Consider the following 25,777-nt stretch of genomic DNA (forward strand, 5'->3'; position numbering starts at 1 on the left):
TCGCATTCCGTCCTTGTCTACCGAGAACTCAAATGACGCTTGCTAGCTGTCTTGTTCTACTTAGACGCGTTTTAATAGGATAGACAAAGACAAAAGAAGTTTTATCGCTGTGTTTGCACATTAAACATGTGAGGGTACCCATCGCCCCGGAAAGGGATTGCGCACAGTATCGAAATTTTGAAGTGCGCCCCCTAGCGGGATTCGCCACTGGTGAGGGGATAATTTATTGTAAATTTATGTTTATGGAATGACTTTTAACAATTATGTATTAGAGAAATTAATATTATATATTTTAATAATTATAAATTTAAATGTAATATTATTGTAAAATGAAATTTATTGGATGTGTGCTCTATGTTTTCCATTTCATAATAAATATTGCATTACGGGTAAACTGTTGAAACCAACAAATCTGTAATTCACCTTTGTAACACAGTTTTAAGCAATAAATATTTCTTTGTCTTTGTCTTATAACATAATATAAATTGACTTTAATACAGATTTAGCAGTTCGCACTACAGATAAAAGGTTGAAACCATCTGGCAACACTGATTTAGTCATTCAGGAGCCACATTTTTTTCCGATTTAGGATCCTGGCTAGGATCCTAGTTTTCTAAAATATGTTATTCCACTTGACTAAATTTTTTAGGATCCTAGCTAGGACTTCCTAAATAGGACAAGTGGAATAAGCGCTTTAGCCCCAATTTCACCAACGACCGTTAAAGTTAACCCTCGAATTAGTATCACGTTACCTCTTTCGTTTTTCTTATGAATGAAAGAGAAGACATGACATTTTAACAAGCTGTTAACACTAACAGACGTTGGTGAAATTGGGGCTTAACCTGACATAACCCGACTATACGGCGTAGGTAATAGGTCCGCCATCTACATTCTACGTTATGAATCAATTTCTTTGTATATATTTATTACTCTACTATGATGGTACTGTAAGCAGTCTTGACTCTTGAGTGTACTAATACTATGATACTGTATTACGTAGCGAAACGTTATAATACTTTAGAACCGGATCTTCGATTACGCATTCGCTATCCATGATGCCATTGTCTCCCATGAACTCCGTGTGACGTCGCAGCCAATCTAAATACAACCTTAAATATCTATCGTCGGGGTCGACTTCCAAATGGCCTAAGCAAAAAATCCGGTAGGCATCCTCTCCATACTTCCCGATACCGCACAAATCACTGGCTCGTCTCCATTTGGACGACACGAACTGATTGCTTAGCTTCCAGATCATGTGACCGCGTTTCCTCAAGCCCAAGTTCTCGAAAAACCTCTCCAAGGCAGAGGGAGGGTCGCTCAAAACGTGGTAGGGAGTTGGGTATACTTTAAAAAAACCCCTCATGTACGGTCTCGCTACTTTTCCAGATGTTTTTGTTAGGAATATCGTCGCCACTAGCATTGCCCAGGGGTTTGAGGAGAATTCCTCTTCTATAATGTAATGTGGGGACTGTGGAAGAGGACGCGGTGATATGTTGTAGAACGGCTGGATTTCTATCGGCTCTGGTTCCTCTATAGTTAATTGTGATAGACTCAAGGAGTCATCTGATTCCAGAGCAGTCTGTGATGTATCATTTGATGTATTTCCCAGATATGCTGGTGATAAGGACAGGCGTTCTCTGTATGCTTCTTCGTTGAAAAATACGCTGGTGCATCCACTATCAACCATGGCTGGTACCTGAAAGAAAAGAACATAATAATTATTTCCGCAGAAATAGTCTAGAGAGCGCAGTAGGTAGTTAGGTACTCAATTGCCAATACGCGATTTGAGTGGCTAGTGGCTACTGGCTAGTCACTAGTCAGTGACCAGTGAAAGTGTACTGAACCCCCCAATCTAGATACTTAATATTATTTCTAATAATAATAATATTTTGAGAAATTAGAATTCTTTGAGAGAGAGAATAATATTATGAGAACTGCCTTCTAATTTCTAATAAGTTTTTGGCAACGTAAGATCGAAGAGATACAATGCTAAACTAATTAACTTTTATCAGAATTACTCCCAAGCGGCCACATGTGGCCGCGAGAATATTTCCAAGAACCCGCGGCGATCGAAGAATTTCTTTGATTACAATACATTGCAAATTGCATCATAAGAAAAAATATGAAAACAAACAAAACATGTACTTATTATGTTGAAGTCACACCTGAGTTCACAAGTTAAATACTTATTAATTATTATGTTTGTTATTAATATAATATAATCACAGACGTAAAAAAAGTACGGACGTAACCTTCTCTAATCACGAGTGAAGCCTAGTTATGGCCGCCCGTGTAGGACGTGTGCGTGATATGAGGGTTGCCATATAAATCATAAATTTCCCTACTTTTAAATTTTGTAAACTCAGACAAGTTAAATGTATTTTTTATACTTAAACATATTTTTATGTTTTTTTCGCTTCAGAAATGTAAGCGGTTGTTAAAGATGTCATAATGAAAATATTATTTTTATGACACTATAGATAGAAAAAAAAACACATGTTACGTACAGAGAAGTATATTATTTACATAACATTATTAGTAATAATGATTATGTACAAACATTTACAATAATAAAATTATTACTAGCTATTTGACCGAGCTTTGCTCGGTATTCGATAAAACACGAATAAAATGACATTTTCTAAAAATAATTCCTAGCTAGACAGATTTATCGCCCCCGAAACCTATATAAGAAACCTGTAGGTATACGAAAAGATATAAGATACTTAAGTCCCGTAACCCGTTTCATCAAACAATCAAGTAATGTTAAATAAATAATGGCTTGTTAAATCAGTTAACGACCTGTTAGAGCTATCGAGAGTTCTATCATGCGCTAACGTCAAATCAAATCACCTAACATGGTGTTAAATATATTCCTGGTCTAGAGGTCCATTCAATATTTTCATTCCTACTAGGTCTCAATGACGCTCGGGTGACTACACCAATAGCACCTTCCCTCCCCTACTACTGAAGGAAATCTAAGACAACAATTTTATCTATGGACGCTTCACACCACGTCAGTCTGACCCCGTGATAAGTACCTGAAGGACTTGTGTTACGGGTACCAGACAACGGAAATATATTTAATACTGTTATACTATACATATATTTAAGATTTTTATTATATGATACACATATTTAATACACACCCATGACCCAGGAACTTTGAAAACTTTTTGTTCCGTCGGCAGGATTCGAACCCACGACCCCCGGCTTGAGCTACCCACTGAGCCACAGAGGTCGTCAAACAACAGTTATATCCACTTTTGTAAATTAAGAAATTAATAGGGGTGTAGACTATTTTTAGGAAATATATTTATTTTACAGATGTACCATCAAGGAAGTTGATTCCTATGCAATTGACAGACCAACGTTATTTGGTCGAATACTTATGTCAATTCAATGTTAATTGTGATCTGTCGGCTGGGTTTGACGTAACGCAACCAAACTACTTATGTCCCCGATTTGCATAGGAATCAACTTCTCTGATAGTACATAAGTATTTTGTTACACCTAAAAATATGTATAAAAAATAAATACACTCTTATTTCAATTAAAAAAATCACTTATTAAATATAAAAAATATTATAAAGTTATTAAGTAAAATATGTCCATTTTCGGTAATTCTATAATACAAACTCTCAAAAAAACAATAATTTGTATTAGATTTCGTTTACTGTCTACACCCCTATTATTGTATTCCTGCCTAATTACTGGTCAATAGTATGCTAAATACTTACATGACACTAATAAAAGACAATAAAATTAATTATTTGATTATTTAAAAATAATTTAAAATTTTCCCCGGTTTGGGGAAAATTTCCCCACTTTGTTATGGACATTACGGACCTGTTGAAGTTGAATTAATATTTACATTATTTTATCAAAATACTTTAAAAATATGTTATCTTACCTATGAAATATTATTCCTTGATGTTTTTTGTGTAAGGTTGTATTGTTCTTGCACCATTTTACAACACGAGATGGCATATTTATTTTTATTTATGAATGACAAAGATGTGTCACCGCGATGCAGTCTAATTGCGTAATGGCGGTACGATCGGCTTATTACAGTGCGAGTGTTTGTGCAAGATGTGTACATATGATCGCCTGGGCTTATTAAGGGTGCTTCACTCATTTCTTAATGGCGATCCGTCCGTATTTTTTTTACGTCCGTGAATATAATATAATATGTGTAGGATTTTTTGCGAAAAAAACCTAGAAAATTCTAGAATTTGTGAGATAGTCTAATGAACTCTAATGATAGCAATATTCGAACAAAGGACAATAATAAATTATAATTAATATTTAAAACATATATTATTTCAACTATCCTGTGCGTAAATATTCTAAAAGTAAGGATGGGTTGCAACTTGCACTAGAGGCGTGGCTGATTTGAAGCCTAGTTATGGTCAAAGTTATGGTTAAAGTTAAAGCACAGAATAGATAATAGTACAAGTAGTTAAAGCTAACTTTGACTTTAACCTTAACTTTGACCACAGAATTTGACAGTTGACAACTGGTCCGACAAGGACAAGGCTTTTAAATGAACGTGTGTGGGGGCGCTGCTGGTAAAGAACTGTCAAAAATGGCGTTTTTGTATGATGACTGATGACAGCGTTAGTTCCTTTTTTCGCCACGTGCATTTAAAGCAATGTCGAGCTCTATAGACTATGGTAATGGTTAAATATTATGGTGTCTATTTTTGACTTTAACCAGAGATTTGACATTTTGCATTGTACCTAAAGTTATAGTTAAAGTTACAGTTATAGTAAGTTGGTGCAACCCACCCTAAGTAAGTATATACAATTATACATATGAAAAATTGGTTGTGCAACAAAAGGCTACTTGACCTTTTTTCTTCTTCTTAATCATTCATTTTTACCAAAACAACTAATATTTTAATGTTTTAACCCATAAAAATGTTGATTTAAAAATATGCCTTTTAAATGGCGCCGAAAATACTGTCCGCCATAGTGTGAGTGTGTGACGTCATATTTTTTGTACGTTATACTTTCTTTATTGAATTTTTTTTATGTGCTAAACGTACGAGTCTAAAGCTTAGAACCTTAGAGTATACATTAGCAAGCTATAGAGCGCGCGCATCGCTCGTTCCCCGTTGTGCCGATCGTAAGCAGAAGTTCTATAGATACTCAAACGTATAACGCAAGTCTAGTGATGTTCCATGCGCCATCGTTTGACGCTTATAGGAAAATATGATCACACTCGTGCTTACAGTAACGTATAACGCAAGTCTAGTGATGTTCCATGCGCCATCGTTTGACGCTTATAGGAAAATATGTTCACACTCGTGCTTACAGTTCATACCTTGTTAGAAGCACTCTATAGCTTGCTATAATGTATACTCTATGCTTAGAACAAACCTACACGTCAGTGACATGGGCGACGTACGCGATACGGGGGCGTCTGCAACGCGAAACTGGGCGTGCACACTGCACACCTGCGCGACTACGGCGCGAACCGTCAAACTTCATTTGACAGTCACTGAAGACGCGCGACTTTATCTGGTGTATGCTAAACTGTTGTTGTGGTAATGACATCCTCATAGTTAACATCAGAGTCCGATGCGTCGGACGGACGGACATGAGGGTTGCGAGGTGCTAAGCCTGCTTTTGATTTGGAAGGTGCAGAGGAATAAAACACGTCCACAATGGTCAAGTTGAATTAATTTAGGCGCCTACCACACGTGCATGCTTGACTACAGATTTGCGCGCATGCATGCCGGCTTGAACACTGAACATTGTGCGTGTAGTTGGTAAAACTGTAGTACGCGCGAGCCCCAAAGTTTCTCTTGATGGTTTTTAAACTTGCTTGAAATTCAGGCATGCCTTCGTGTAGAAACTTGTCTGCGCGTGTGGTTGGAAGTTCAGTGTTCAAGCCGCTCTTTGTCAGTCAAAATATGGTGTTAAAATGCGCGCACGCTGCTATAAAATGGCAGATTGGAGCAGCAGGAATTCATTGAATTATAAAAAACTCTGCTCGCTCTGTGGAAGATCAAATCGAAAGATTATTCTGACAGGAATGAAAAAAATACTCATATTATGGAAAAAAAATATATTTGTGCATTATCAATTTTGTCACTAGCAAACACTGGAAAAATTAAAGCAGAAGAAATAGTTCTTCATTGAGAAACATTGTTTATATGCCGTCGATCTCGGCAAGAATGTGGCTTGCGCATGCATGTGGTAGATAAGTCAGTCTTACATCTTTTTATGGCGCTAGCAAAACTGTGTTCAAGCATGTACATGTGGTAGGCGCCCTAATATTATCATGACACAATCTATCAAAACGTAAAAAATCATAAACTAAAGAATTGTACAAAATAAATATAAAAAAGGTTTTAAAAAAGAAGTCTAGTTATGTACACTTCAAAACACGCGTCTGATAACTTGACGCGCACGTTTCGCTTGCCGACGCGAACATCCCGCGTTGCGGTCGCGTAGGTGTGCACAGCGTCATAAGATTACATGGGCAGCGTCCGCCGCGCGGTGGACGCTACCGCTTCGCACTCGCGCTGGTCGCGTAGGTTTGGCCTCAGCTCGGTATTCGATAAAACACGAATAAAATGAGATTTTCTAAAAATTATTCCTAGCTAGATCGATTTATCGTCCCCGAAACCCCCTATATACTAAATTTCATGAAAATCGTATCGTATTGCTCGTTTAAAGATAAGTATAAGATTAAGCATGAGTCATGACTCATGAGTCATCACCCTGCATGTGTGAAATCTAAATCTTTCAATTTCTTCATTGTGTTTTAGGAATTTTATTATTAAATTATACTTAAATTATATTAAATTATACTTATTTTTGAAAATGAATCTAGTAAGTATGTGGACTGTGGTAAGTACTTACAGCATTTCTTTAAGAAACCAAGATAATATCTTGGTTATTGGCTATTGTAATTTGTAACAAATTCACATGGCTTGAGAGTTATTTAAGAACAAAATATGTTCTCACGTTAATAATAATAAAATCTTAATTATCTATCATATTAAATTAATTATTGTGAGAATATTACTAGAAATTTGGAATAAAATGATTTATTATGAGTACTTACATAGGACAATGAGTAGGTACATATTTGAAAGTAATAAAATAGAAGTTTTTGGTTTATATGGTGAAGGAGTGCATCGAGCTAATATCAGAGTAGACAGAATTATAGAGTATACCGACTTAGAACTGATGTTGAAATTTTTAAATTTGACGTAGGTATTATGACGAAAATCGTCGCTAGGGTTGTTAGCTTGTTACCTACGAATTTAAAACTATGACATATTCGCTGGACGTGTTCCTCTTTGGTCGTATTGTTGTTCGTGTTTTGGCACATGCGATTAAAATTGTCAGAATCCAATTTTGAAATCATTATTTTAAATATTTATAAATAAATTATATCAGCCAACGCGAGGCACATTCCGTTCATAATCCTAGTGAAACCCGACGAATTTGACAGATATTGAAAACTGTCCGTTTCTTTGCAGTCGAACTACTGGTAGTTATGTCTATTGTGCTAATATTATTTGTAAATTATGTTTTTATACATTTTTTTAACAAATAAAACATTACACACACTACAACACACACGCTAGGAAAATGACAGATTTTTGAGTGACAAGCCTATACATACGAAATATACCCTTTTATTTATGGTTGAAGTCTGTTGACAACAAGGCGACAAATTGAAAATGGATTAAGTAGGTACTTATAGTTTTTTTATTGAATCATAGATACTATTAGACGATGCTTACACGGCCAGTCTGAGTTGTTTTACAAAATATAGGTAGTGGGCCTAACGCCGTTGAAACTAAGGTCGAATTTCGACCATTGGGCGATCTATAGGTAAGTATAGCTTTTGGCTAAAACCAAAAAAACAGTTAAAAATAATTGTATTTTATGATACTTACTTATAAAATATATAAATATACTGAAGTAGTATTTACGCCAGTATTATAGTACTCTGTGGTAGTATTAATAAATTATCATGTTAATAAGTAGGCACAAAAACTAAATCGTCGATTTCGAATCGAAAATATCGAATGGGGAGGGGGAGGGGGGGGCAGCGGGCCCCCCCCCCCCCCCGTACGCCCATTTATACCTATATTTAAAGTGAATAATAATTTACAAAATATCGAAATAAAGCCGGTCTTCTATAGAAGATACAGAAGTAAATCCATTATCTTTAAAGTAAATTAATTATATAACACGCAACTTTTATTATCAGTTGTACCAACATTACGAAGTTATTACGAATAATATACCTATGTAATTATTGTCCAACAATGAGACATAATATTAATTAACTTAAAGTAGCCGCCTAATTATTTTCTTCACTGTGGCCGCCTGTTTCAAGCAGGTAGCACGCGTTTCTCGCTGAATCGAAAATATTTACATTCGATTTGGATAACCGGCGATTATAAATCGTGTTTTGAAATAGTGTTTACATTCGATACGGAAGTGCACGAACTTGTGTTGTCTGGAAGGCCAAGAACATCTAGTTTGCCTCATTATGGATGCATTTGTGTCTTACTCGCAGTAAGGTACGGCACTTCCTTAGTACAATTACTATTTACTATTGTTGTGTATATCATCTATCTTTATTACATAAATGAAATTTCGCAAAGGGAAATTTAAGCCACCTTAAATGTGATGTGTTTCTTATTTTCTTTTCTTTTTCTCGATATTCTTATTTTGTTTTAAATCGTTGTAATATTATTATGTACACACATGCATTCAATTGTGGATATTGATTCACACCACTTCTAATTGGTTTCATGGTTCGTACTCTGTACTATTACTAAATCTACTCAAGCATTTTGTTATGGAGTCCCTTATAACGAAATTTTTCTAAGTACGTCTTCTCTATTTCTAAATTTTCTTATGAAGTCCAGATAATTGATTTAATAGCAATAGCAGGAAACACATTGTGACATTAGGCAATTGTGAAATAGGCGAAGGAAATAGGTCGTTAGTTGAATACTTGGATCAAACAAACTCATCCAAGTATTTTCTATGAATAGGCAAGTAACCGCAAACTATTAAATGGTTACAACTTATAACCAGCAAGTAAGTAAGTAGTAGTATTTAATCTAATGTAAACGGTCATGAGAACCCGGAACCGGCATTGCACTGCACTACGAGTGCGTTCAGTTATTTCACCCCGGAGTCTTGAGAGTGATTCTTATGTCGGCGACATAATGGTCCTGTGACAGGTAAAATAAAGCTAAACGGTCTGCTACATATTATTGTGTCTAAGTATACTTATTACCTACTCTATGGGCATGTGTCTTGGAATGTCTGCTTACTGGAAGGCTACAACGGTCTGCTACATATTGTGTCTAAGTATACCTACTCTATGGGCATGTGTCTTGGAATGTCTGCTTACTGGAAGGCTTAGTAACTGCTAAGTTGCGAACTGTTTGAATAGGTGAGAACGTTATTGTATTTGAAATCAATTATTTTTTTAGTTATTTCATTTCAAAATATTATTGTCAGTTGAGGCATGTTATTGTAATTATAACCACATGGCTGATGTAAGAGAAACGAGAGGCCTGGACCTTGGCCCTTGAGCCTTGTAGTTATGGACTTTGGTATAATATTAAGGTACTAAATACAAAGTAAAGTTCCTCTTCTAATATTATGGCGTCCTCTCATATTAAGGGTTCGCCTCTGATAACTTTGAATATATTATGTATTTTAAAACCACTTGCAAAAGTGATAGAGTTTTGGTTTATGAGGTAGACATTACGTAGGTACTTAGAATACAACAATATTTTATCGTAAGAGGACCAAAGCCGCTAGCGAGAGAATAAAGAGATATAAAATATTATAAAGATAAACTCACTCACAGTCTGTGCGAGTCAGGTCGTTCTCTAGAAATAATAATTATATTTTTAAGTACAATGACTTGCGCTCATACATTTATGACGTCACACTTAATACCATAAACTTAATTAGTAACAGTCATACAAATTACTGTATAAAACATATCTTCGTAAGAAATACAGTCGACTTGGATTGGAAGGAACTTGGAAGGATTAATAAAATTATGTTTGATGAAAAACCTAATTTTAGGGAAGAAAATTTAGATCAAGTTTAAGAGCAAAAAGAATAAAAGCTAGACTTATCTTTTTCTCACCCATTTCATAGTGTTACGGACCTACGACATATTATAGTGCCATCTAGCGTCAAACCAGCGAAACTGATCGGGAGAACACAGGCGACATAAATCCCCTACGCGATACTAGATGACGTTAGGTGTATGATTTCCTATGCGTATTTTCTAGAAAAGTTCAACCCAGGTTTACGCGAGTCAGATATGAATTCTCTGGAATATTCTGGCACTCGCCTCGGCCCATATAAATAGCCGCAGTCAGGCGGGCCAGTTAACCAGTTCAGTACGAACGATCTTCAAGGCGACTTCGGAGTAAAAACAAGTGATCAATAGCGAGTGAAACCTACGACTTGGCTACGCACTAGGACAGCGATAGTGCTTAGTGTTTTGGACCTAGAGCTTTGTGTTAGACCTAGTGCTAGTGAATAAAGTCTTCAAGAGAGTCAGCAGGTCTTTAGCACGTAACAACTGGTGTCGGAAGTAAGATTTGGAGATGCCATTGACTCCGAGAGAGGACTTCAAGAGGAGTGTGCTGCGGAGACCACACCCACTGAGGACCAAGCTCCGCCCACTGTGGGGCAGGCCCCACCCACAGGCCCCGCCTACCAGGCGTTTATAATAACCGCCTACTGACAACGCCCCTCAGGCTCCACCCACTTTGGGTGAAGCCACGCCCACTGGTTCCGTTCGGACTGAGGAACAATGCCTGACCGCTCTCACTGTTGAGTTCAGAGGGCAAGCTCTGTCGGTCCTGGAAGCACATACAGCAAATTGGTTCCAAGACCTGATGGAGGCACTTGAATCCAGATACGGGGAGCGACACCTGGAGCACGTGTTCCGTGCCCAACTGCATGACAGAGTCCAACGCTCAGGAAAAGGACTACAACAATGGGCGTTGGAAATTGAAAAACTCGTTAAGAAGGCACACCCAGGAGCCGACACCAAGATGGTCGACACGAATATTGTGCAAGCATTTGTCGACGGAATCAGGGATCTGGAGGTCAGAGCTGCAGTGAGGCTTGGTCACCACACCTCGCTTAAGGAAGCATTGGCGCATGCTTTCGAGGTTGAGGCTGTTCGCCGTGAAATACGACAGTCCCATAAGATCCGCGAGGTCTCTGAGGAAGTCAAAGAGGTCAAGGCTCCCACGGAGAAAAGTTTTGGTGCCATTTGCTACAAGTGCGGTGAGAGGGGCCATCTTTAGCTCAACTGCCCACAAAAAGAGACCCAGATGGTAAGAGTGCAAAGGCTTGAGGAACGCATTGAACTATTAGAGGAGCTGAAGAATTATCAAATATAGAATTATAAATTATCAAATATTTTGCCGCGCTTTAGTGTAAAATTAAGGTTTTTAGATTTAGGGCTGAGTATGTAAAGTTAGAAACTTGGCTCTACATGAGATCTCACTACTTTTTGACACGACGAACTATAATATTATTATGTTCTCATCTTGGCAACATTTTTACATGAAAATGTTTTTGGTGGGATTTCATTTCTTTTTGTAAGCTGGTTTACGTTATTTTTTCTTTTAGTACATTTTTTAGGGTTCCGTGCCCATAGGGTAAAAACGGGAGCCTATTACTGAGACTTCGATGTCTGTCCGTCTGTCTGTCTCCAGGCTGTATCTTAAGAACCGCTATAGCTAGACTTCTGAAATTTTCACAGATTGTGTATTTCTGGTGCCGCTATAACAACAAATACTAAAAACAAAATAAAGGAAATATTTAAGGGGGACTTCCAAACATTAAGACACTTGAAATTTACACAAAATCCTTAATTATATACCGTGTACTTTAATATCTATACTAATATTATAATTCTGCAGAGTTTGTTAGTTTGTTTGTTTGTTTGACGCGCTAATCTCAGGAACTACTGGTCCGATTTGAAAAATTCTTTCAGTGTTAGATAGTCCATTTATCGGGGAAGGCTATAGGCTATATTTTATCACGCTAAAACTAATAGAAACGAAGAAATAGAGGAAAATGTGGAAAAAACGGGGGAAAATTATTTGAAAGGGCTTATTTGAACGCGCTAATCTTAGGAACTACTGGTCCGATTTGAAAAATTCTTTCAGTGTTAGATAGCCCATTGATCGAGAAAGGCTATAGCCTATATTTTATGACGGTAAGACTAATAGGAGCGAAGAAATAGTGGAAAATGTGGAAAAAACGGGGGAAATTATATGAAAGGGCTTATTTGAAGGCGCTAATCTACTGGTCCGATTTAAAAAAATCTTTCAGTGTTAGATAGCCCATTTGTTGAGGAAGGCTATAGGCTATATTTTATTACGCTAAGACTAATATTAGAGCGAAGAAATAGAGGAAAGTGTGGAAAAAACGGGGGGAAATTATTTGAAACTTATTTGAACTTATTTGAACGCGCTAATCTCAGGAACTACTGGTCAGATTCGAAAAATTCTTTCAGTGTTAGATAGGCTATTTATCGAGGAAGGCCATAGGCTATTTTATTATTCTACGACTAATAGGAGCGAAGAAATAGAGGAAAATGGGGAAAAACGGGAAAAATTATATGAAATTGCTTATTATCTTAAGATTCTTAAGAACTACGGGAGCAATTTTTATGTTATTTGGCAAACATGAAGAATAGACCACGTTAAGGGACATAGGCTATTTTTTTGCGGAAAAATGTACGGTCGCGTGAAATTCCTAAATTACGCAAGCGAAGCCGCGCGGAACATCTATATATAATAAAATCGTTTTAAAGTCAATGCTGTACATTGAATATTTTTGTACAATTAATAATACTTGGGACGTGATCTACTATACTAACGCGGACGAAGTCGCGGGCAACAGCTAGTTTGATAATAAAATTGAAATGAAATAAATAATTAAGGGGGGCTCCCATACAAAAACACAATTTTTTCCCCTCCTTTCGCTCCATAACAGTTTACAGTACGGAACCCTTCGTGCGCGAGTCCGACTCGCACTTGGCCGATTGTGGATGCATCTCAAGAACGGTAGAACTAGAGAGTTGAAATTTTCATCGATTATGTATTTCTGTAGCCGCTATAGCAATAAATACTAAAAACAAAATTAATTTAATATTTCGGGGGGGCTCTCATACGACAAACGTGATTTTTTGCTATTTTTTCTTTTGATAATAATAGATGTCGCTGCCGGTCGTCTACATCACGATATAGCTTGTACGAACAGTTTCATATAATTCTTAATGCACTCTAATCGACAAGAGATGTCACTGTTGGGCACCTACATCGCACTATCGATGACGCAAAGATGTTGGGTATAGCCGTTGAACTTTCGAAATATTTTTTTTTGTTTTTAACTAACCGTAAACCGATGTTGTTTGCATTAAAAATATATTTTAAGACCTACTGGCTACTATACTAACTATCCTAAAATTCCTAATCAATCTGTTTCAAGTTTAAGTAAACTTGAAACAGATTGATAGTTACTTAACTAATTATTATTATTATAATTAATGAAATATTCTTATTAATTAAATATTTGCAAAGAAATGCTAAGACTACGACTATTCTTTTAACTTACGTACTTACGTACCCAAAGGGTATCAACGGGACCCTATTACTAAGACTTCGTTGTCTTTCCGTCTATCCGTCTGTCCGCCTGTCTCTCTGTCTGTCTCTAGGCTGTAACTCAAGAACGGTAATAGCTAGAGAGTTGAAATTTTCACAGATTATGTATATCTGTTGCCGCTGTAACAACAAATACTAAAAATAAAATAAAGTTAATATCAAAGGGGGGCTCCCATACAACAAACGTGATTTTTTTGGCCTTTTTTGCTCTATATCAATAATAGCAACAGGTAGGTACTTGAATTTTTGTCAAAATCCTTAGTTATATTCTACTTTAATATTTAATAATAATATTAAAATAAAATAAAAAATTAAGGGGGGCTTCCATACAAAAAACACAATTTTTTGCCTAATTTTGCTCTATAATGGTACGGATAGAGGTTAAGTTGGGTTTGATAATTTTTTTGTTGTTTTAGTACTAATATCATGTTACATACCAAATTTCAGCTTTCTAAGACTTCAGGAAGTACCCTAACAGTTTTGATGATCGGTGAGTCATTGACCAAATTGTGGGTTTTTGGACACCTATAAAATCTAAAGTATAATAGCTACGATATTCAAACTTTGCGGAATTAATAACTATACCCATGTCACTATATGTTAAAAATTTTAACTATCTGGCATTATTCAGACCAAAGTTACGAGGGTTCAAAAATACGACGAAACGTTTCGAGAAAAGGTAGGTAGTGCCCTTGCGCGCTTCGCTTGGCACATCTTGGCGGGGGCACTCCCGTGCCCCCAGATCAATTCGACGCGTATGTATGTTATATTTCCAGAACTGCCCAGTTTTTGTGTATGTCGGTCTATTTCAGTGTCTGAACAAATGTGCCTCAAAAGTCTATGTATGTAATATGTATGAATGTTTTTATATTTGTGTTCGCATATCTCCGGAACTACAAGTTTGATTTAAGTGATTCTTTTTTGTTGTACTAGGTATTGTTTAACTTAGGGAATACTTCAAGTTTCATCAAAATCAATTCAGTAGTTTTTTCGATAAGGCAAATTTAATTCTCAATTACGTACAATTTTGAAGTCGGTTTTATCTTTTTAAAATACTATTATTGTATAATGTAAAATTGAATTAATTTGACTTTAACCAATTCATTATTATTTATTAGATATTTTAATATTATTATTATTATTAACGTCTTATTATTTTACCCTTTATTGTTGGGGTATGTCACACCCCACCTAGTTCAGCATGGTGAGATTAGTCATCTAGTACACGGAGGGTTATTATCTGACTGGAAAGATATTATATATTTTGTTTCCAACACTTCATTTTGCGCAGACATTTTTAATTCCCACTTGCCAGAAAAATTTACGTTTATTTTATCTTCTAGGGGGCGGCAGCTCTTCCCCCCTGCCCCTGCCTGGGTACGCCCATGTAGGTCTACTAATGTCTATATTTTATATTATGTAGGTATAATATTGTGCAGAATTGTCTATGACACAAAACAGCAGACTTTTCAAGCCACTTCATTATTAGCTACGACTTTACGAGTTACGAGTTACGACCAATAACAAAATTATTATACGTAAGTACTTCGTTTTTTGTGCAATTTAAAAACTTGTTTTAGAATACCAAGCTGTATTTTAAAAAAACAGAGTTTATCAGATAATAAATTGTAGTTTTAAGAAAATTGAATTACATCATCCCAATTTTCAACAACACGGAACCATGGAACATCCAAGTCTCGTTTCTTCGAATTTGACCCGCGATTGAAAATAACAAATTTGTGATATTTTTGTGTTATAAATTATAATTTATTGTTTAGTCACGTGCAAAGTCTTGACAACATATTGTTTAGAAGATGTAACTGATGAATTAAGCATACAATATGAGTAATATGTAGGTATTTTTTTCGTGACAATAATTTATTGTAGAACTAGCTGACCCGACACAAAAGTTGTCAAAAGTTTATTCTGCGTGAACCTTTACCATTTTCCGGGACAAAAAGTATGAAGAATCCCTTGTCCTTTCCCGAGACTAACACCCATATTCTTAACCGTTTCCTTACGATTTTCTCCACTCGACTTAATCTCAATCCAAAAAGTTGTATCATTAGTTCAATAAAATAACTTCTAAAGTATTATTATTATTATTTGTGTAACCACACTAGCAGCATTGAGCTGATGCGTGTGTGTCAAATCGTTTGAAGATTTCATCTCCCAATTGGTCCAGTTTGTTTTTAAAGCAGAAGTCTGTTCCAGACCACTTCCACTCGGTTAGGTAAAAAGTGCCTTCTAGGTAACTTCTTGCTGGGATTTTGGCATAATTTTAAAGGATGTCCTCTTAGGTGCTTATTCGTATTCAGGGTGTCAAGTTCTCGGAGACGAGGCACATCTTAAATTTCGTGCAGTATCTTATAAGTCTCGATGAGACTTCCCCTCTGTCGACGCTGTTCGAGTGTGGTAAGGCCAAGGATTTCGAGTCGCTGTTCGTAAGACTTTTTGCGTAATGTGTTTACCATTTTTGTAGCTTTTCTCTGTACGTTTTCAAGTAACTTGACGTCTTTTTTAAAATAAGGATCCTATATTACATACGCATATTCTAAAAGTGGTCTAACATAAGCCTTGTACAATTGAAAAAATGTTTTAGGTGTCAGACACTTAAACGCTTTACGAATGACATAGAGGATGGAGTTTGTTTTCTTGACAATATTCATTATATGCATTTCCCATTTCAGATCCGAAGTTATTGTTACGCCTAGGTCTTTTTGGGACTCGACATGCATCAATTGTTTAGGTCCAAGGTAATAGTTTCTACGGGGGTTGTTCTTTCCAATGTGTAACACTGTGCATTTTTTAACATTAAGGGTTAATAGCCATTCTTGGGTCCACTTGTATATAGCATTCAGATCGTTTTGGATATGGTGATAATGGCTACATGGATTTCCGAAAATGTTTGTATTATCAGCGAACAAGGAGAAAGGCTGTACAAGAAGGCTTTTCAGGTCAGTTAAGTACAATATGAAGAGTATTGGTCCAAGAACGGATCCCTGTGGGACACCACTGAGTACTTTCCTAGTTTTAGATAAGGCTTCACCGATCCTAACCCGAAAAGTCCGCGTATACCCAAGTGTTCGATTTTATGAATTAGCCGTTTTATGGGTACACGATCGAATGCCTTCTCGTAATCTAGGTAGATGACATCGGTAGGATTTCCTTCGTCGAGGTTTTTTGTCCACTCATTCAGGCATCTCAGTAGGTTTGTAGATACTGATCGACCTGGTACGAATCCATACTGTTCTTCCAATATAATGTGCTCCTTTGTTAAGAAGTTTCTTATTTCGTTGGCAATCACTTTTTCCGTTGTTTTACACAATACACTTGTTAGACTTATTGGTCTGTAGTTAGATGGATCAAGTTTGCTTCCTTTTTTGTATATGGAAACGACAGTAGCTATTTTCCTCTAGCGATTTTTTCATCAACCTAGTAATGTTCCTTACTAGAGATTTTGAGCACCTTTTTAATACTACTGATGGTAAGTCGTCTGGTCCAGTGGCTGTGGTGTCATCAAAACCAAGTAGAGCCCGCTGTACCCTATCTGTTGTAATATCGATATCATCTATAGAGTTTATTACCCTGTGGTGACTAATATTTGGCAATTGTCCATCAGATTCTTTGACAAATGATTGTTCGAATTGATCAGCAAATGCTTCAGATATCTGATTAGTAATAGTGATAAGTTCATTTGTTTTATTATTGATAATGTTAGGTATGCAAATTTTGGAATTAAGCTGTTTTCTAATGTAGTTGTAGAATGTTTTAGAATCGCCATCTATTACTGATGACTCGAAGGCTGCTCTTCTAATTCTACTTACGGTAAGTATTTTATTATTTATTTTTCTATACTGATTATATGCAATATCATTTGGATTTGTTCTATATATATTCCATAGGTGTTTCTTTTTCTTAATCAACTCTAGTATTTCCTTGTTTATCCAGGGTTTGTTTTTAATCTTTTCATTTTTGTATTTTATTGGAGTGTACATAGATATTGCAGACTGCACCTGATTTTTTAAAGAAAGCCACATATTATTAATACTACTATCTGTCTCAACCAAGTATTCCTCAAATCAAAGTTAGCTTTAAAATAATTGTATTGCGGTTTTATATCAGACACGTTCTTAGTAATATTTACTTGAATTGTAGCTGTTAATACAAGGTGATCACTTTTACCGATAGGTGGGTGATATTCTATGTCGCATAATAAACTTTCTTCGTTACAAAGGATAAGATCCAGCAATGACTCTTCTTGGTTTCTTTATCTTGTAATTTGCGTTACTAGTTGGTGGAGGTTGCTGTTAGTATACATTTCTATAAACGCTTTATGCAAGGTGTCATATCTATACAGACTTGGGGAGGGCCATTTAAGACCTGGTAAGTTAAAGTCACCTGCAATAAGGACTGTTTTTTCAGAAGCTGCCTTGTAAATTGTGTTAAACAATATCTCGTCTGAACTAGATAGACTGTTTGATGGTGGTCTGTATATACATGCTAACAAAAAATGTAATCCTCCATATTGGATATCAAGCCAGAGCCCCTCTACACTGTCGTTATGATAAATGTTATTTGTTTTAGATATTAGAGCAATACCATTTACTTCGTTTGCGACATATATTACAACACCACCTCCTCTTCTGTCGTCTCTGTCTAAGCGGTATATTGTGTACCCAGATATATTTATAAGACTATTAGTAATTTTAGAATTTAGGTAATGCAGGTTTATGGATATTGACTTCAAGAAGGAAAAGATCAAATTTTGCCGTTAGCGATGCCAGGTTCGTGTAAAGTATGCGCAATTCTGAAATAACAGCCGCAGCTAGTTTTTTATAGGTGGCACGCTGGAGCTGATAATTCTTGGGATTTTATTAATGTATTTGATGGTTAAATTTGACTCACCATTATCAGTTCTAGTAGCCAATTCGTCACGTAGTTTTTTGAGCTGGTCTCGCTGGTAGGGCGTCATATCTGACTGCACTTTTATTGTTTTAGTGAACTTACCTTTGTTTTTTAATATATTTATTGCACATTGCTTGTTATTTAGAATCACCTTCAAGGGACGCGACTTGCCATTATTATCTACAGGTTTACCAAGACGAATAGTTGCCAAAATGTCAGGTTTCGATATGGGGAGAGCAGCAAGTGCATCAGAAACGAGGTCTTTGTCGTTTTAGCTTTGCGATCCTCCACGGCCGCTGACTTTGATTCTGGTAGTCCATGTAGGATAATATTACGACTACGGTTCTTGCGATTTTCAATCTCATTAATTACTGCATCCAAGTTCACAGCACAAGCCCCCTGTTCTTTCAATCCTTGGACCTGATGCTGAAGTTCAGTAACGAGCTTTCGCAGCTGGGGAATTTGCCTTAGACCTTCCTCACATTCTTCGCACAGGTACGACAGTTTTGGGTTGTGAAGACCGATTACACGCATTTCGGTTGCAGACAAACCAGAGCACTTGACACATATAACCCTGTAACAACCCTTGCATAATATTTTTGATCCTTTATCTTGGACTTGGATTTTACATTTAAAGCAAGCCATATTTTGAAAATTATCCCGAGTATATTGTTGGAATTTTTGCACAGTGAAGTGGCAACACCGAATGTCTATGATTCGCACTTTTGACAATCACTGACAAATGTCAAATTCAAATTGACCGCAATAAAATAGTCCCGAGTGGGTAGGTACTTCGAAAACTATGACTAAGCACTAATTTTCGGCACAGTTTTAAGTTATTTTCCACACAATTCAAGCTGAACTTTATTGTTCACTATGTTCCAAAACCACTAATCTTCAAACGTGACGCAATTAACACTTCGATTGATCACTTTTACAAGAGTTTATGAATAAATTTGCGAGAGCTAGTAAACGCGATGTTTTCCCAGTGACAACCGATGACAGAACAGAAGTAGGGGCATGATAATTCTAAAAAATATATGATGTACATTATTATAAAAACTACCGACGAAAATTGATTTGAACGAGATCCAGCTAGTAGTTTTTTTATCCTACTAATATTATAAAGGCGAAAGTTTGTTTGGATGTATGGATGTTTGTTACTCTTTCACGCAAAAACTACTGAACGGATTTTAATGAAACTTTATAATAATATAGCTTATACATCAGAATAACACATAGGCTACAATTTTAACCGACTTTCGAAATGGGGGAGGTGTTATGTTCGTTTTCTTATGTTCAACGATTACTCAGCCGTTTGATAACCGATTTTCAAATAGTTTCGGAGAAAAGTGGCTGTGACATAAGGACAGATGGACGGACGGACGGGCGGACAGACGAACAGACAGACAGACAGACACATTGTGCAGTTACCGTACATTTTTCCGTGATAAAATGTGTCCTATGTCCTTCTCCGGGACTCAAAGTATATCGATACCAAATTTCAGCAAAATCGGTCCAGCCTTTTACGCGTGATGTCGTGACCAAGGGATATTATGTTATTGTAATTGTCTTCAGTGCAGAATGTTAAAAAAAATTAAAACAGTAAACCCAGAAAAATATATGAGTTGTCAGTTGTCACCTCCCACAGCACGAAACTGGAGTAGGCGTTTACAAGTGCATAACAAATATCACACGACATTATTTACACATATTGTGTCAATATACTGTATCATTAATTCCTTTTAAAGATGTCTTATGCCAATAGCAAACGCCCAAAAACTCATCACAAATAAACAACAGTTTGATTTTTTTTTAAATAATATGCAAATATCCCTCGATGGGTCATTTGATCGCTCTTTGTTATGTTCGGGACACACTAACGTTTAACGTTAATGCCCAACAACGCGACAATTATCGCGATAATTTTAACGCGTTAAAGTGGGTGGCTACACTTGAACGGTCAACGTTTAATGCCCAACGGCGTTGAAAACGGCGTTGATTTTACTTAACCGACTTCAAAAAAAGGAGGTTATCAATTCGACGCGTATGTATGTAATATTCCAGAACTGCCTAATTTTCGTATATCAGCGTCTGAACAAATGTGCCAAAATATTTCAAAAGTGTAGATATTTATGTCATGTAAGTATGTACTAGCTGTTTGACCGAGCTTTGCTCGGTATCCGATGAAAATGACATTTTCTAGAAATGTCATTTTCTGAAAATATAAGATGTATGTATGTTTTTATGTTTGTGTTCGCATATCTCTGGAACTACCATTGCGATTTCAGTAAATCTTTTTTTGTTGTACTAGATATTGTTCAACTTAGGGAATAGTGCAAGTTGCATCAAAATTGGTTCAGTACTTTTGGAGGTAGGGAGATTTAATTCTAAATTACGTACAATTTTGAAGGCGCTTTTATCTTTTTATAATGTTAATTTATTTCTTCAAAAGATAATAATTCTATTATTCGTCGTCAAGCATCACTTTGTATTCCACGATTCTTGTAACTTTTGAGTTTCAGATTCCACAAACATGGTTCGGTTTGAAAATCTCAAAAAAAAGCAATTACTTTCTCGTTTAACTAGAGTGGAGTGAAGACTCCATAACCAAAGGTCGTATTTAAATTAAAAAACGTGCGATTTAAATGCAAACAAGTCTAAGCCAACACGTGTGATCCCGTCGGGCTCTCAACGCACAGCATAATATAAGTTACTCTATGACGCGCAGTGACGATACGTAGTGTGGCCGCTTCATCGCATTAATTCTCGCGTTAATCTCTTTGATGTACCGCCACTAGAGCTATCGCCAAACGGCAAACGGCATTGTAAACGCCGCGTTAAATTGTGGCTACACCTACGGCTAACGTCCAACAACGCGATAATTAACGGCGTTTGACGTTAGTGTGGCCCGAACATTAGGGAGTTTAAGCCCGGCCACCAGAATGTACTCAAAATCCGTGATGGTGATTATCCACTTCTGGCCACATCTTGGCTCAATTTTTTTTTCTTTTATTTTGGAGTAAGTACCGTCAAAATTTTACTTTTCAAAATGGTTCCGCAACCAAAAAAAGTTAGAGAACCGCTATAGAGCGACAAACAGTACTCAGAAGGTAGCAAACGGAGATAAACCACGTCCACAACTAAGTCGCGGTTTGTCACCGGCCTCGTCGACTCTCTTCAGGAGGAATAAGTACTATCATGGTGTCAGTTAATAGTTAATACATAATATAATTAGTGACTGATTACAAAATCGGTCATTAACCTTTAGTAACTTAGTATAGTGAATACTTATTACCTTGTTGAAATACTGTGTAAGTTAGTGCTTAATATTTATATTATAAATTATAATACTTAGATAAATGAATTATAATACCTACTTAAAAATATTAAGCACATGACAAAATATAACAGGTAAAGAATTCTGTAACAGGAAAGCTACTGTTTTACTTACTACATTCAAGAGTGTATTCATCCTGTTAAGTCTCGAAACAGAAAGAATATTCATCATCATAATATTATAAATATTCATTTTGTAATAAATTTACTATTTATTTATATATTTCTAAGGTCCACTTGCGCCGATCCAGGTTAAAGTAAATACCGGGTTAAATAGTGTGTTGTCTCTTACATTCTTCATATTATATTTTACGAAAGAGATAACGTTTAATCCCGGGTTAACTTTAACCCAGATCTGCGCAAGTGGGCCTTAGTGTTTTACTATAAGTATTTTTATGTGTTTAAATATTTTGTAGTAAATTTTTGTGCAGGAACCTAGGTAATTACTATTTTAAGCTGAAAAATTACTCAAACATGTTAAACTCGTATGAGAAAATGATTTTGGTATTGCGTATGTATGAGAATTTCGATGGCACCTGGTACAGACTCTGGTAGCAAAATAAGTTAATCTATCACTTGTATTTCACTGATGATCACTTCATCACTCTGCTCAGGTACGATATTTTTCTAAAGAGCAATTGAATGTGACTAATGTTGAATGAATTGACTTTTTTATTGATTGAATCACTAGGCTATTGATTTTGTTTTTGTTTACCTTTTTATGTGCATTGAAGATTCCTTGCGTTTTTGTTTAACTTGGAGAATCTTTTACAATTACATAAGTACTTCAGAGAATTCAAATGGAGATCTGGTAATTAAATTACTAAAAAATAACTGTCCGTGGCAGGTTTTATTAGAACCAAGTCACTAATGCAATAGTATTTTTACTGTACAAAAATCCTTCAATAACAAGGACTCTCTATGTATATTCGCTTTCATAAACCAGTAGTACAGATGACCAACACAACTAACCAGAACTCCATGCAGCTTCCTTGTAATAATAAGTGATCAACCATCATAAAAATCCACTGTTTTCATTTTTGGCATCCACCCTGCCCACAGACAAGATACAATGCATACTTTAATTAATAATTATACAGAGTAATGCTACAATAAGATGTTATAATGATTATATATAATCAAGTTTGTATTAATTAACTTTTGTATGAACTTGAATAATTTAATTTCAATATTATGTATAATATTTGTGTTATGTTATGTTTGTTTGCAGAATGCATTATTAGTGTATGAATTTGAGCCTTATTGCATAAAGTATTTGATAAAATTTTGTGCATAAAAGAATTTTAAATTATGATCTCAGAAACATCTATTTTTTTTAATGAGTACATTATTCTATCTCTATTCTCTAATGATAATAATGTAATTCATTTTCTCATCTTATCTTCAATTAGTTCAAATTAGGGGACGCAATACCGGGATACCGGGATCCCGAAATACTGGGACCCCTCATGCATTTTGCGGAACTAATGCCGGTCGAAAATTTATCGGGATCCCGCGGGGCTGGCGGGATTACAAAGAAGTAGGATTCATACTTGTAACTCGTGAACTGGCTACAGGCAGCCCACTAAATAATTTACCTTCAATTCACATAATATAATTCACTTTAAATGACAATTATTGTACCAACCAGCGTGGAAACTGAGCGAACTATTTCAGCTGCTGGGGCTATCTTGTGTCGAAAAATCGGGGTCGGGGGCAAATCAGATTATTTATAAGCTAGGTGTTTATAAATAATAAAAAATTAATAATTTTTAGTTGTAAGAATATTGTATTGCAAACAAATAGCAAAAATTTGTTTACTTACTTAATTTTTAATTTTTATAGATAAAAGGACTAGATAAGATAGTAGAATGGTAGATAGATATATAGTAGATAGAGAAGGGACGTCAACATGATCCAGGAGGGGGGGCAGCTGCCTTATTATGAAGTCAACATTCGACTCTTGTCATCTATTTTGAATGGCAATTCTATGATGGGATAAAGTAAATGTGTTGGTCAGGGGCACTGAAGTGGTAATGGCAAGAGGGCTCGGTAAAAATAGAAAAATATTTTTACATTGTCTGTAATTTTCATAGTTGCAAAAAGCTAAAACGTCAAGAACTTGTTGCAAGATGGTTGAGGTCATGTTGAGGTGCTATTTTCGGATCGATTATCGATAGTAAAAAAAATACTACTCACTGTTGACATTGTTCTGTTAAGATGAGTATAAACATGCAGAAGTTAACTAAAGACTTTTTGGCTCGTAGCAACGTTGTGTAGTAAAAAACATCTATGACAGTACCTGTAATAAAGTACCTATAGTAAGATCATCTTTTAAAAAACAGCATACAAAATAACTTAAAAATTCAAATTATTTGATTTATATGTACCGTAAATTGGGGGTACTAGGGTCTGCAGTGAGAATTGGGTCAAAAGTGTGACCTTTTTAGAAAACCTAATTTCCCATAGTATTTTAATTTTACACTCTATGGTAAGCTTCTTTATTTAAAGCTTACAACATTTTTTATATATTCTGGCAACATTTGCTCGTCCTGTCATTGAATTTGATGAAAATAACGGTCTTCAAAGAGTTGAGTCAAAATCGTCTGAAATTTGCTCCGAAAAATATTTTAATTTTCTTTACTTATTTGGAATAATTGTGTGAAAGTGAACATCGCATCCATTGTAGCGGATATTCAGGCATTGAATAAGTAAGAAAGTAAGTGGATTTAAGTATTTTTTTAAATAGTATTTAAATTTTTTATCACTAAGGTAGTTTTAAGAAAACATCGGTCGTATGTGGGGGAAATTGGGCCGAATATGGGTTTAATAGGGACCTAACTTGGATGAATGTGGACGCCTATGGGTGAATTGGGTCTTTATGGATAGGGTTGTCACGATGGATATATTCTAGTATTATTATTTTATCATCATTGTTCGTACAGGTGTTTGTTGTTTAAAGGGGAGAAAAACCATGCTTCGGCACGAATGGACCGGCTCGACCGGATACATACCATCACCTCATAGAAAACTAGCGTGAAACAACGCATACATTGTGTTTTGCTGAGTGCGTGAGGGATTGGGAATTTTAAAGATCAGGAACGCAAGTCACAACACCAGACGAGTTACAAGACGACGAAGAAGAGTGACTCAATATTTATATAAAAATATAATAATAATGTGATAATGCTTGATTGGATCTGTTGTTTGATTTTGTACCTCATATATACCTCATACCTATACAGCTATGCCAAAAACATTATTTCATATAAGTACCTACCTGAGTAGGTAGTACCTATTTGGAAACATCAGGAAAGTGGCAGCCCTAGCAAAAATGTCTACTAACCCCATATGCGTCCCTTTTCACCCCAGACTGTGGGTGAATTGGGTCTAGTAAGTTTTTGGACCTTTTTGTATATTTTATTTAATAAACTAAAATTGTAATGTATTGCAAACAAAACTAGGAACCACCGGAACTCTATTGATAAATTTTTTTCTTATTAATCTTAAGATAAAGTCAATAAAAATCAATGTTGAACTTAGAAAGTGACCCGATTCCCCCCATTTTACGGTACTTACTTATAATTTTTGGTTTTCTGAACAGTTGTGCAAGTTTTAAATGTAAATTGCCCAAAGTGGCCTATGTGATGAAACTAAAAGTAAACAATAAGACCCGTAGTAACTCACGCAAAATAGAATTTGAATTTGAAAATCACAGAATACAGATTAGGGTATTTATAATATTATTGAAAATTCAAAATTCTAATAAAAATTAAAATCCATATGATTGTGACAGGTGTGAGGTGACAGTTGACACTGCTTGCT

At 35.8% G+C, this 25,777-nt stretch overlaps 2 protein-coding genes across 6 annotated transcripts in view; one reads left to right on the forward strand and one right to left on the reverse strand.

Moving 5' to 3' along the window:
* Positions 1-971: 971 nt before the first annotated feature.
* Positions 972-25,668, reverse strand: LOC121728371 (methyl-CpG-binding domain protein 4-like). Of its 4 annotated transcripts, none has more exons than XM_042116538.1 (3): positions 25,640-25,668; positions 24,152-24,254; positions 972-1,696 (listed from the first exon to the last, which is right to left on the reverse strand). In XM_042116538.1, exons 2-3 carry the CDS (start codon positions 24,158-24,160, stop codon positions 980-982), a joined length of 726 nt encoding a protein of 241 aa, XP_041972472.1. In that variant the 5' UTR covers positions 24,161-24,254; positions 25,640-25,668; the 3' UTR covers positions 972-979. The 4 variants fall into 4 exon arrangements, with proteins under 4 accessions (XP_041972472.1, XP_041972474.1, XP_041972475.1 ...); XM_042116540.1 differs by having other exon boundaries at positions 25,532-25,662; XM_042116541.1 differs by having other exon boundaries at positions 24,152-24,212; positions 25,528-25,662.
* Positions 8,365-25,777, forward strand: part of LOC121728370 (calcium release-activated calcium channel protein 1-like) — a 62,593-nt gene continuing 45,180 nt past the window's right edge. For both annotated transcript variants that reach the window (XM_042116536.1, XM_042116535.1), the window contains exon 1: positions 8,365-8,557. In XM_042116536.1, the coding sequence (XP_041972470.1) occupies positions 8,531-8,557 (27 nt within the window). In that variant the 5' untranslated portion in view covers positions 8,365-8,530. The remainder of the gene's footprint in view (positions 8,558-25,777) is intronic.

Source organism: Aricia agestis, chromosome 6, assembly GCF_905147365.1.
Source record: "Aricia agestis chromosome 6, ilAriAges1.1, whole genome shotgun sequence".
Lineage (NCBI taxonomy): Eukaryota > Metazoa > Arthropoda > Insecta > Lepidoptera > Lycaenidae > Aricia > Aricia agestis.